Source organism: Convolutriloba macropyga, chromosome 11 (assembly GCF_964194025.1).
Source record: "Convolutriloba macropyga chromosome 11, txConMacr16.3, whole genome shotgun sequence".
Classification (NCBI taxonomy): domain Eukaryota; kingdom Metazoa; phylum Xenacoelomorpha; order Acoela; family Convolutidae; genus Convolutriloba; species Convolutriloba macropyga.
Window position 1 is genome coordinate 41516680 of NC_134478.1, and position 12518 is coordinate 41529197.

Sequence of the window (12518 nt, forward strand, 5' to 3'; positions counted from 1 at the left end):
TACTGGCGGCACTATTCTTGGGAATGAATCTGATGAAGTACTTCACACCCACCCTGATCCCAAAATCTGAAAAACAACAACAACTACAATTGTCTCCAATAAATTAATTGTATTTAAGTTTAATACATAATACAACATTTAAGCATTTTTTTCGGTCGTTTTGGTTGTTCACATTCTAGTTAAAATTAGCTCATGCTGATTTAACAAAAAACTTTCAACGTATGTTTAAATGGCAAACTGTTTGTCATTCCCATAAGATTCGTGGTAGTTCGTTCCATTTCTGAAGGATTTCTAAGATAAACGATTTGGTAAACCATTTGCTTAGCTTCCGTTTTCGTAGTTTCAACTGCTTTGTCTTGTTTTGCTGAATTTGTGAGCGGACGATTTCGCTAGCCGGAACTCGCTAGCCGAGCTATTTTTTTAATTAAACGAGTAGATATCGACAGTGGTCGTACTTCGGTTCCATATAGCAGACTTTGATACCACCGTTAATCTGACAAATTAAGAGCTGTTAGGATCCAACGGCCAGTTCTTGGCTGTCTTTTTTATTATTCGCCATTTTTCGCGAGATTCTTTTTTTGTGCAATGTTGCTTTTTTTCGGCTACTAAGTAATGAATTCTTGTAGAAAGCTAAATCCATTCCCTTAATATAATGAAAATAATATATCAACGCAGCTCCTCAGATCACCACAAATTTTGCATAAAGTTCCTCAACGTCATTCTTGTTTTCAGCGCTTCTAATTAGAACAAGTTTTGCTGCAAATTTTCCACGAAAAATCACCATGACATTCTGAAATTTTCATTTAAATTTTTCTAACGTTACTGCAAAAATTTTACTCTTAGAAAAAGCTTTTTCTATTGTTTTTGACTTCCAATAAGTTCATTATTTCTGATAAATTTGAGACAAATGGGTTCATCTGTGTCGCTTTTAATCGCGCACAATATTCAGCAAAACAATACACAACCAATAACCAACAGAAAAAGGCGACTCGGTAATGTGCGATCGCATATAAGGTTCCGACCCCACTCATCCACAATTTTGGCATGATTGTCTACCAAATGAGGAACATAGAAAAACAAAGAAATTCAACTACTTTTAAAAAAAATTTGTGTGTGAACGAAAAGATAGCCTCCAAAGCAAATAACTAAGTGGTGCAGTAAAAATAATGCATTAGATTGATGATATAAGCAAAAATTGAGAAAGCGAGTCAAGACGAACAGCAAAATCAAACAACAACAACAAAAATTAATTACATCAAAAACTTCAAGTCCAATTTAAAAAACAAAATTTAATAACAAAGTCAAAATAGCGTAAGATAAAACTGATTTTAAACAAAACAACTTGTAATTCAACAAAAAAGGTATGGGAGTAGTCAATTAAAAGGCTTGGTAACAATTAGACAATAAAAAACATAAACAGTAAAATTGAAAAAATCGCCTATTTTTTGAAAACAATTAATCTCAAAGTAATGAAAACCATTCGAAATCAACGAAAAAATCCCATAGGCAAACGATTACCAATGCTTCTATAGATCGTATTAAGAAGAGCCGGTACTCAACTTTTTATGCGATTACAAATAGAACAACAAATAGACAACAAACAAAAAATCAATTAAAAATTGGCAGAAAACGCTTTCGAAACCGTAAAGCCATACTATGGCCAATATATGTTCGATTGCACTTTCTGCGAGCACCGTTATTGTATTATGTGACCTCTCATAATTGAGTCTAGGTAACAAGTAGACAAAATTGAAAAAAAAAAATGCCAAATTAAGTAACGATTCAATTTTTTCCAAAAAAAAATTTCAAAGACATGAACGCTATTTATTACGGAACGAAAAAACTATATAGGTTCGTATGTTCTTCCAAAGAAAGCCCTTGAGAATTTCATTTATCCAGAATATGTCTTACGTCTACAAAATAACATCAAACATGACAAAAATCAAAAATTAATTTACATTGTTTTCCGTGTCGAAGCCAGGAAAGTCAACGAAAAACTAAAACATTAGAATGTGCGACACCAATTCAATTTCAGATCTTTGTTTGCAACAATAATGTCATATTTGGCTTGTAAACAACGAGACTAGATAACAAACAGATAAGAAAAGGAACAGAATTGCGAAGTTTAAACGTTTAACTTCGAAAACAATTGTTTTTAGAGTCATGAAAGCCATGAGCTATTTACTAATATCAGAATAACGGCTAATCTATTCCTCCATGCAAAAGCAATGAAACTGGGTCAAGGAACAGCAATTTTCATACGACTAAAAAGACAAAGTAAAACCGACAGATAACGAAAAAATTTAAAAAATACAAATAAGTTTTTCGAGAAAGTAGTGTCGAAGGCTTTGAAATCATAATTTATATCTTCAAGGATTTTAAGCTTATCAATTGTGCCTGATTTTGAAAGCCAATAATGTTATATAAGAGATGTCAATAACGTGATAATGTGACAAAACTAGAAAACGTGAAAAATGGGCAAATAACTAAAGAAAATAAAAAAAAAATGTGAATTCTAGTAGTATCAAAGCCAGAAAACCATAACTTAGAGGGTAAAACCGCAATAAAGATTGTGTTTGATTTCAATAGAAAGAAGAAACATTCTCTCATTGCTGAAAATAAGCTACAAGGTGACCAAATTATGAGAAAAATAGAGGCAAAGTTCAATAAGTCATTATTTCCTTAAAAATCAAATAATTTTAAAAGTCAAAAGGACCATAAACTTTCTAGTAATCAACTAGATGCAAAATTGTGGAGCTAATTTGGAAGCTAATTGGACCTATCATTAGTGAGCTTTGGTTTGAAATGTTCTGCTTTATAATTAATGTGGAAAAGATCGAAATTTAATTATAAAAAAGATCGACTGAATACAATCCGAATTTTTTTTGGACTATACCAGTTCAACGTTGGTCCAAAACTAGCCCTGCTAATGTTGTTTTTTCAAAAGGAACACTTAATTATTCGAGTGTTATAGATATTGATATTTTGTTTGTTAAAAAATCAAAAATAGATGCTGCCTTTTTGATAATCAACGAATAAATATAGTGAAAACGGCAAAGTTTTAATTACAGAGCACTCTCAACGGAATTTGAAGTAAAAAAGCCCTTTTTTGAGTCTATAAAGATTGTGTTAGTGGGTCTTGGGTCTGTACTTCTTGTAAATTTATTCAAACTGGACTAAAACAAACATAATTCGTGCTGTTTTTGATGAAAAGGTCTTAATTTTGAAATATATAGCCAGCTTTTTTGACAAAAAAATTAATTAAAATAACTTACAATATTTTTTGTCTTTGAAAAAAAAATCAACAGCACTTTCTAAAAAAATAACAAATTTAAGCAAAATTGGTGAAGTTTTAGTCAAAAATTCCGCAAAATGTGAATAAAATCTCAACGGAATTCACTCTATTTTCTCAAAATTTAAACCGCGATAACTCCCTGTAAAATACGAAAAATAAAAAAAAAAATTTAATTCCATATTCTACGCTGGACAAGCTTTCTAATGATACCAGTCGCAACTCTCTTCGATGAATATATCGATCGGCCAAAATTGACTGAATAAAAAAAAACCCATTTGAGTATATAGTTCCTTCCCCCTCAAGAGGGGTCGGAACAACAAGCAGAAAAAAATTCAGGTGGTTATTTGGTTCATTGTACTTTTCTCCTATTCCATTTGCGGTTTCCAAAAAAGATCATGAATTATTTTATTAAATTATTCGTCACTGAGTTTCGGAATTTAAATAAAGAATGAAAATATGTCTTGTTCGGCTGAAAATGGGCAAAATGGGCTCCTAAACTTCAAAAATTTTAAACCCCGATAAGTTTTCGAAAAAAAGGAAGTTCAAAAACCTTCAATTTTGTTTCTCTGCGTTCCGTGGGTTTTTCATGATATCACTCACAATTTAAAGCCACAAATAAATCAATTGATCAAAATATACTTAGTAAAAACCAACAGCTTAGCATATAGTGTTTTTCCCGACCTTATCTACCTGGCGTTGGAACAATAAGTCCAGGTGTCGCATTTTTATGTCTTTTGTCGCGCCAAAGCGAAGCGATTTACTGTGAATTCAAAGAGAAGAACGGACAACTAATAGTTTTTGGCTCGGAATGGTTAAATTGACAATTGACTTGGTTTTCATAACTATGGCCATCAACTCAACAGTTCAATAATATATTTGAATCACATATCAGCGTTGAATCGCAAATTGTTCATTTCATTTTTCAACCAGTGGACAGTTCTTGCAATTTGATTTTGTTCTCCCCACTTTGGTCAGGTAATACTCACGATTGGAGAAAATTACTAATTCTGAGCCATCATTCTGATCTATTAACTGAAGTTCTTCCTACGTCATGAGGTAACAACTCAATCATAAGAACTCAAATTGGTTGCAAACAAGTTTATCTACTGCAACTTAGTGGGTAGTTATTTCACTTATTTTCAAGCGTTGAATTTCCTATAATGGTGTCCAGTCGAGTTCTTACCAAATAGCAATTTAGAGTCGAGGGCAGTCTTTTTTACAAAATATTGAATGGGGTCGGAACTTCCATAAGTGGAGGCCTCAATTTGGGTAAAGTTGAAGTTTATTTGCAGGTGTTGAACCTTTTAAACTTTTATTTTGGTTCGTACCTTCATCTTGGTGTAACTTGCTTAGGGTGATTCGTCTGATAGAACTGGGGTTGCTGCTGTTGTTCACAGTTCCAGCCGTCACATTCCTGGTATCCAGGGTCATCGTGGACGGATTGGGTCTTCCCACTTCCTAATCATATTTTCTTTAAAAATTTTGAGCTTTTTAAGTTGAAAGAATGAGGAATCTGATATGAGTTTTTGCACCTAATATTTCAGTCAGTTAAAATCCATAAACACTTAATCAATCCAGGCATACACGAAAATATGCATTTGAGCACATACTTTTTGTCTAGTTCTTGAAAAATATTTTGTATTTTGCACCAAAAATGTTTATTTTTAAAGCAGCAAAAGAATAGATGCTTGGGTGCTTGGTTTGCGATTAGTCTTTGTTTCAAATAGACCAGTTTCAATTAGTCACAAACATAACTGGTCTAATTGGAAAAAAGCTCATGGTGAATCAAGCTTCCAAGCATCTGTTATAATATCTGGATACATGAGTAAATGTAAGCGTCCTCGAGGCTTGCATGGAGAAAAAACTGATATCTTGCATCACACTGAAATTTGTTTACCAATAAAAAGGCAGACCCTCTCACGCTGACCACTGTATCCTGCGTAAACATTATACAGTGACATTGAAGATATAGTTCTTATCGCTCCAAAAAGAACATTTTTTTTTCAAAAACAACACCGCCTTAGATTATTCATTCTACAAGTCTTTCTTAAGTTTATTTGTATCGGACATCAGTTCACCGATACCGAGGAAGAGACCAGTTCTGTGCCGACCAGTATTTTCTTCGGTTAAGAATTTGCGACCCAACGATGACAAGGAGAGGACACCCGGGAGCGAGGAAAAGACTTAGGAAACAAAGAAGAAAGCAAACAAAATTCAAAAAGAAAAAGAAAAAGAAAAGAGCAAAAAGTTTGAAAAGAAGAAAAAAGCAACAGCGCAAAGGACCTTCTCTGTTTTTCATGTTGTCAAAAATTGATAATACGATGCCTTTGTTTTTCTTGTGATGCTTCTTTTTATTTCTTTTAGTTCTTTAATTTCAATTCTTAATCTAGCCGACTATTTTCACGCCATTGGAGAAAACGTAGGACGTTTTATTTCGGTATGTGTTCCTACGACGTGTGATAGGTCTTTTTCGGCTATTGTTGTGCACTTTTTACCTAAGTTTTTAGGCTATTTTTTTTAAAAAATCTTGCCAGATCTTGCAAGAAAAAGTTAATCAATCTTCTAAGAATTTTGTACAAAAAAAATTAATCTTGTAAGATCTTGTAAGAACCTTGGAAAAATCTTGTAAGTTTAACAACGTCTTGTAAGAATCTTGAAAAATCTTGCAAGATCTTACAAGATTAACTTCTGTTGTCGACTCGGGAGGTTAATGTCAAATTTTTTTTTACAATTTTGCACAATGGCTTGCTTTAAGAAAGCCAAAAAACCAAAGTCTTTCTTAAATCAAAGCAACATGAATATTGGTGGTCATACGGGGGTCTCCTGGAAAAGTACAGGTTAATTTTGACACGAACAACCGTTTTCACGTTTGTGAGAGTAAACTTCATAAGCACTAGCAAAACAACTTTCATCGCCCAGCTAATACAATAACTCAAGATAGTCTTCATCGGGTCGAATCATTGGCGGTGTCAAACCCCCCCCCCCCCCAACTATGGTTATAACTATTTCGATTAAAAGTTTTCACTAGTAATTTGGTACGCAACAAATGCAGCTTGCAATTATTCAACGAGCCGTGAGCCTCGAATACAAAAAGAACAGTTTTTAACCAAAAAGTTTTAAAAAATGACAAGAATGGGAACATCTTGTCAGTAATTGCCTTTTTAAAAATCAATATTTGGTCTCTATCACAACATTAATAGTCTCATTTTCCCTCCTTATAATTACATTCCGGAAACGTACCAGTTTATACCTACAACTATTGATTTTTGTTTCGTTATTTTTTTTACCAACTGTCTTGGATGCTTAAATTGTTGACCAAATAACAAACACAGCAATCTGCGAAGACTGTAATGTAGTTCTCTGAGTTTCATGGGAATTATTTTTTGTTTTTTTTTTGGTTAAAATAATACTCAACTTTAATAAAAAGGCAACTATCGACAATTACGACAATTAGACGCTTTAAGAGAAAGTAAATTTCATGTGGGCAACTAAAGTCTTAACTTAATTTGCAAAAAGTAACTATGAGACTTGTACTGCACGTCAGGAATAGCGATATGCTTTTAGGATATACTGATACTTTACGGGGCCAACGATATACAATTGGAATACAACGTTTCAGTACTGAAATGATATGGGACTAGGGTCCGGGTGGTTAAGATGGCGTATACATTTGAAGATTTGACCGATTTCACAGAATGTCAATTGCTGAATTTGTGTAAAGACTGTCGCTATTTTAAGAATGTAGAAATCTGATTTGACTCACTTCTATAAAAACTGGTTCTCGCTCAGTAAACTTTGAATTCAAATTCTCCCGATTTACAATCTTTTCGTTTAATTTAATAAAGACCTTTTTTTCTGGTGATCGAATTTTTTCGAAGAAAGGTTCATTGAAAAGTATTTTAAAATTGTTTCACCGTCAATACACAAATTACTCCTATAATTTCTTGAGACAATATGTTTTCCTTCTATAAAAATCCTTTCTCTTGAGTCCCCGAAGGATTTTGGCAACAGAATAAGCCTGTTTATTTAAAAAATTTGTTGGTGTGGTGATTACCAAAAACAACTTTTCGAGAAGATTGAAGTAATTGAAAGAAATTATTTCTGAAACCAAAAGTATCTATATAGTTGAGCAGGGACACGAACTATGACGCAACTGCAATAAACTTGGAACATCGGAAAAACAGGCATACGACATCATGAACCTCAATTTTTGTAAGTTTTTCTCGTAACTGAACTTTTATCTTGTGTCCAATTTTAAATGCAAATTCGGATAGCAAGATACTACATAATTTTTTTAGCAAAATTTTATATATTGTGATAAGGGTTTTATCGAGGTTTTTGATTGTCATAATAAATAGTGTTAAAGAGTGTTAAACTAATATTGTAAGTAAGCTTCTAAACGCTTCATTCATAGGCTGATAATTGACAGAAAAAAGCGATGGTTTTTAGTACCTAAAATGGGCTTGCGCATGAACAATCTGACCCTTAACTTTAGTGTTTTATCTAAATTTTCTAACAGAACTAAGTTTTGGTACTTTTGAGTCGATACTAATTCAGTTGGCAAACAAACTTATACTGTTACTCAAAGTTTTCAACTAAGCTTTATTTGATTATATGTATTATTCCATTTTTGCCCATTTATCTTTTCGCAAACTAACTTAGAATGTTAGAAATGCAAAAATGACTATTTATGTCATCACTGCGGAAATTTTGAACATTTGACGTCAACTGAAACAACTTGTAAAATCTTCCTTAAACATGTAAGTGTTTTTTCCTCCTCTAACTGCCGCTGTCGGAATTTTCGAGTCGGCATAAAATTTTCATCTTTAAACAGTACGCTAGGAGCAAGAACTGAATGCCTTTAATTATTAAAATGCATTTTATGGTTGCTTTGCTTTGGAAAATCGATCCAACAAAAAGCAACCAAGTAGGCGATATATTTCACGGATGCAAACAATAGAAACGTGACTGTTTTTGTTACATAGCTCATCCATAAATGTCCAAAATGTCATTACATTGCTTAAAATTTTTATTGGAAAATGCGGTGTGGAAATTTTTATAGTATATTCAATTGTTATTGAAATGCTGTTCACCTTTAATTAGAATACATGCCCGGTGTCCTGATAAAAGACGATTATTTGGCCTTTTCTTCCATAGAGCAAGGGTATGATGTTATAATGTTCAATGATACGATGTTCAATTAAAGTTCAAAAGCAAAAGCGGTCACTGAAAACAAAATTTTACAGCTTGTACTTCCTCGGTAGTCACATATTCTATTTGAAATCTTAATTTCGATCTTTGAGAATTTTTCTATGCTCCAAATTTTCTATTCTTAAGTTTGACAAAAAATGTAGTGTCAAGTTCTTGAGTGGTATATCAATATATTCGGTGAAGTAGATTGATATTTAATTAAACAAGGAGGCTCGTTAATGTGCGTTCGCACATGATGTTCCGACCCGCGCTCATCTACATTTTTGAATTAACTGTCTTTTGACCTACATTTTTGACAACGCGATAATCAAAATAGATGCTTGAGTTCAAAAACCATTACACAACCAAACCAATATTTGAATTAAAAAATGCCATGCCTCATTACAACGAGATATGCATTGAAAGACTACGAGAAAAAAACAACAACTACAAAAAAGCAAAAACAAAAATTACACGCCAAAAATTCAATATCTAATTTTAAAAGCACCTAGTAACAACGTCAGATTACAATAAAACAAAACCCTGACTACACGAATTTAATTTTTTCTAACTACACATCAGACTGGATTTTTCCTTAATGAAACTAGGTAACAATTCTAAAAAAATATTGAGCCGAAATTCAAAAATCAATAAACATTTTTTAAAACGAACAAATTCAAGTTTTAAAAATCATTAGCTTTTAACAAATAAATTCTAAATAATTTTACTATACAGTCATAATGAAAACAATAAGACTTGCCTTTGGTTAGACTAAGCCATAGGAACCGACTACAAATGCAGAAAATTCACAAACATTGCGAAAACACAAAACTCGTGAAGCCATTAAAATCATTAGCTAATATCTGAATATTATGTATTTTTATTTCAATTTCTATTTATGCTAATTCAGCTAAATATATACTGAATGAATAAAAAGGTTCAATTGGGCCACAATTGAAAACCAATACATCTGAACATTATGTATTTTTATTTCAATTTCTATATATGCTAATTCAGCTAAAAATATACTGAATGAATAAACAGGTTCAATTGGGCCACATTTGAAAACCATTGGGATCTGTTCTACGCGATTGTGCTAAAGGAAGAGAAAAAGAAACAAATACACCACTCACAAAAATTTTCTTTGAAAAAACATTGTCCAACAAACAAAATAAGTTTTGTCACCATATCAGTAAACATGTTAATTTTGAAAGCACATGGGACCTCTCAATAAGGAGAATACGTTACAATTTAACGAAAACAACAACAACAAAAACTTGAAAAACTGAAAAATCCTTAAAATGTATAATATTTTAAATTTAAGGACTAATCGCTATAAACAGTCTTCTTCATTGAACACTATTTAATCAATCCTCAATTACAAGCTTATGAGACCGGTCAGCATTTTACGGCTACCTAAAGAATAAAAAAAAACAGGCTAACACAGAAAATTCTGAAAAAACTGAGCAAGGAAAGTGTCGAAGCCATTAAAAAGTGAACCTTTCAGTTAAAATTTTTCCGATTTCAAATAATTTCTAACAACAATGCAATTCTTCTTTTTAACAATTTGACTCCAATAAATCAACAAACATGAACAAACACATTAAAACAACGAAATCTTTTTGAGAAAAACCGTATTATCAACGCCATTAAATTCAATAGCCTTAAACGTGACCTAATAAATACGCTAAATTATGCCTTGGTGAGACAAGGAAAAGATGGGATGTTTGGCATTCATAACTCATCAAAAAAAATTTGCAAAAAGTCATTGACTATGAAAACAACAAAAAACACAGGCAAAATAAAAAAAAATTGGTAGAAGAGCGCGAGGAGTGTCGAAGCCCTCTAAACCATAACCTTTTCTCTGAAAACTTTTTGTATGATCCATTGAACGTCATCAATCCAAATCCAATGAAACTATCAATAGTTGGATAAAGTGTTAAGATTCCAAAAGGAACCAGAATTAAGAAAAAGATCCAAAAAATTTTTGAAAAATTTATGAAAACTCGTGCATCGAAGTCTTAACACCAATAGTTAGAACATAAAACCGCTAACTAGATGAAATTTGGTTTAATTAGAAAAAAAGGCCGGTCATTACTGAGACTGACTTTCAGTTAACGAACTAAGGGTTAAGATCGTTCAATGTTAAAAAAAATTTCTCGAAAAATCATTTTTAAAGTCTTAACGTCCATTAAATCCAATTGCTTTCAACGGAATCCAATAAATACAATCAATTTTCCCTTTATTGGAAAACAAGGATAACTTTGAATCATAGGAACTCGATAAGACATCAAAATAAGTTTCATGACTATGGAAACAACAACAATTACAGGCAAAAACGAAAAAATCAGTGGAAAAGTGCGCGAAGAAAGTGTCGAAGTCATTTAAACCATAAATTTTTCTCTGAAAACTTTGTCCACGATCCATTGAAAAATTTCTCTGAACCAATGGGAGGTCTTAATGTCGGGAGAATGTGATAAGACTTCAAGAGGGACAAAACGAAAAAATCCAAAGTTTTAATTTTTTTAAATTTTGTATCATTGAAGTCATATAACAAATAATAAGATAATAAAACCACTAACTAGGTTAATTTTGGTTGCAGTAGAAAGTAAGGGAGCTGTGTCACTACTGAAGCTGACTTACAATTCACGAAAATAGTTCATGATTGGTTAATGTTAAAAAAAAGTTTCTCGAAAAACCATTTTTAAAGTCTTAAAAGGGATTAGCTGTCTACTCAAAGCTCTAGATGGGTTCTCTTAATGCTCATCATAAAACCTATTGCTTTTTTAGGCAACGACTTTATGCCATAGGACTTCAAAAACAGTAAAACCTCAAAAAAATCAAAATTTCAATTAAAATTCAGTCGTAGCCAAAAAAATACGAGCGATTCTTTGAAAACAAATTTTTTGTTCATTGGGCTTCATTAGACTGTGAATCAGGTTTGCCATTAACGGAACCTCTGGATGAAAAGTGACTAGTCTTTATGTGACACAAGAAAACAAAAAAAAAGATTTTTTTTTAAAAAAAAGCTCTCAAAAAGAATTCGATAATTTTTTTGATAGTAAACTTCCCTATGAGACCAAAATTATTCTTTTTTATCACCTTTCGTCTATTAGGAACTCAATATTGGTTCTTTTTGTGGCGTGAAATTTTGGATCAAAATTTTTTGTAAAGTGATCTTAATTTGAAGAATTACACTAAACTACACATAAATTACACTAAAAGTGAACAAAATATCACATGTTCACACAAAACTTCAATCCTCGATAACTCCTCGAGAAAAAGAAGGAAATTCAAAAAATCTTTTGAATTTCGAATTCTACACTGGACGAGCTTGTTAATGATACCAGTCACAATTCTGTACGATGAATGTATCGATCGACCAAAATTGACTGAACAAAAAAACCCATTTGACTATACAGTTCCTCCCCCCCACAAGTGGGGTCGGAACAAAAAAGAGTTTGATATAAAGAATTTGAAATATAAGAAAAGAAAATGCTATAAAAGACTTCAATATGCAGTTGCTGGTTAACCTGCTCTTGTACGAAGAAGAAGACGTATATATTTGAAGATGTACAACCAATGGTAAAATAAACTTGATAAATTTCTCTAGTTTTAAGGTTTATTCTTTATAAGCAGATGCACGTTAACTTTGTTGTTCTATAACTTTATGTTGGTAAAAAAAATGGGTTCACAAACGTGATTATACAAATATACCTCAAAAATTGCACCTGATTTTATAATCACATGTACAAATAACTGAAGCTTGTTTAGTTTAATATTAAAAGTCGCTAGTTTAAAAAGAATGTTTACTTACAAACACGGCCTCATCGGTGACATAATCGAGGTATCTCAAATACTCTGACTTCATAATGTCCCTCATCGAGTAGTCATTCACACGAAGAATGACGTCACGAGGCCTGAAACATCAACAAATCGTTTTAGATTTCACTTGAGGAAACTATTAAGCGCAGAATTATCCATAAATTATCAACTAAGTGTGCCATCGTAATAAAACTGGGAACCACGTAAT

At 32.2% G+C, this 12518-nt stretch overlaps 1 protein-coding gene across 9 annotated transcripts in view; it reads right to left on the reverse strand.

Annotated features, from left to right (window-relative positions):
* LOC142349449 (tight junction protein 1-like) overlaps positions 1 to 12518 on the reverse strand; it is a 158630-nt gene that overhangs the window by 116025 nt on the left and 30087 nt on the right. For all 9 annotated transcript variants that reach the window (XM_075401022.1, XM_075401019.1, XM_075401017.1 and 6 more), the window contains 3 exons: positions 12303 to 12405; positions 4624 to 4753; positions 1 to 66 (listed from right to left, as the gene is read on the reverse strand). The exon at positions 1 to 66 is cut by the window's left edge and continues 38 nt beyond it. In XM_075401022.1, the coding sequence (XP_075257137.1) occupies positions 1 to 66; positions 4624 to 4753; positions 12303 to 12405 (299 nt within the window). The remainder of the gene's footprint in view (positions 67 to 4623; positions 4754 to 12302; positions 12406 to 12518) is intronic.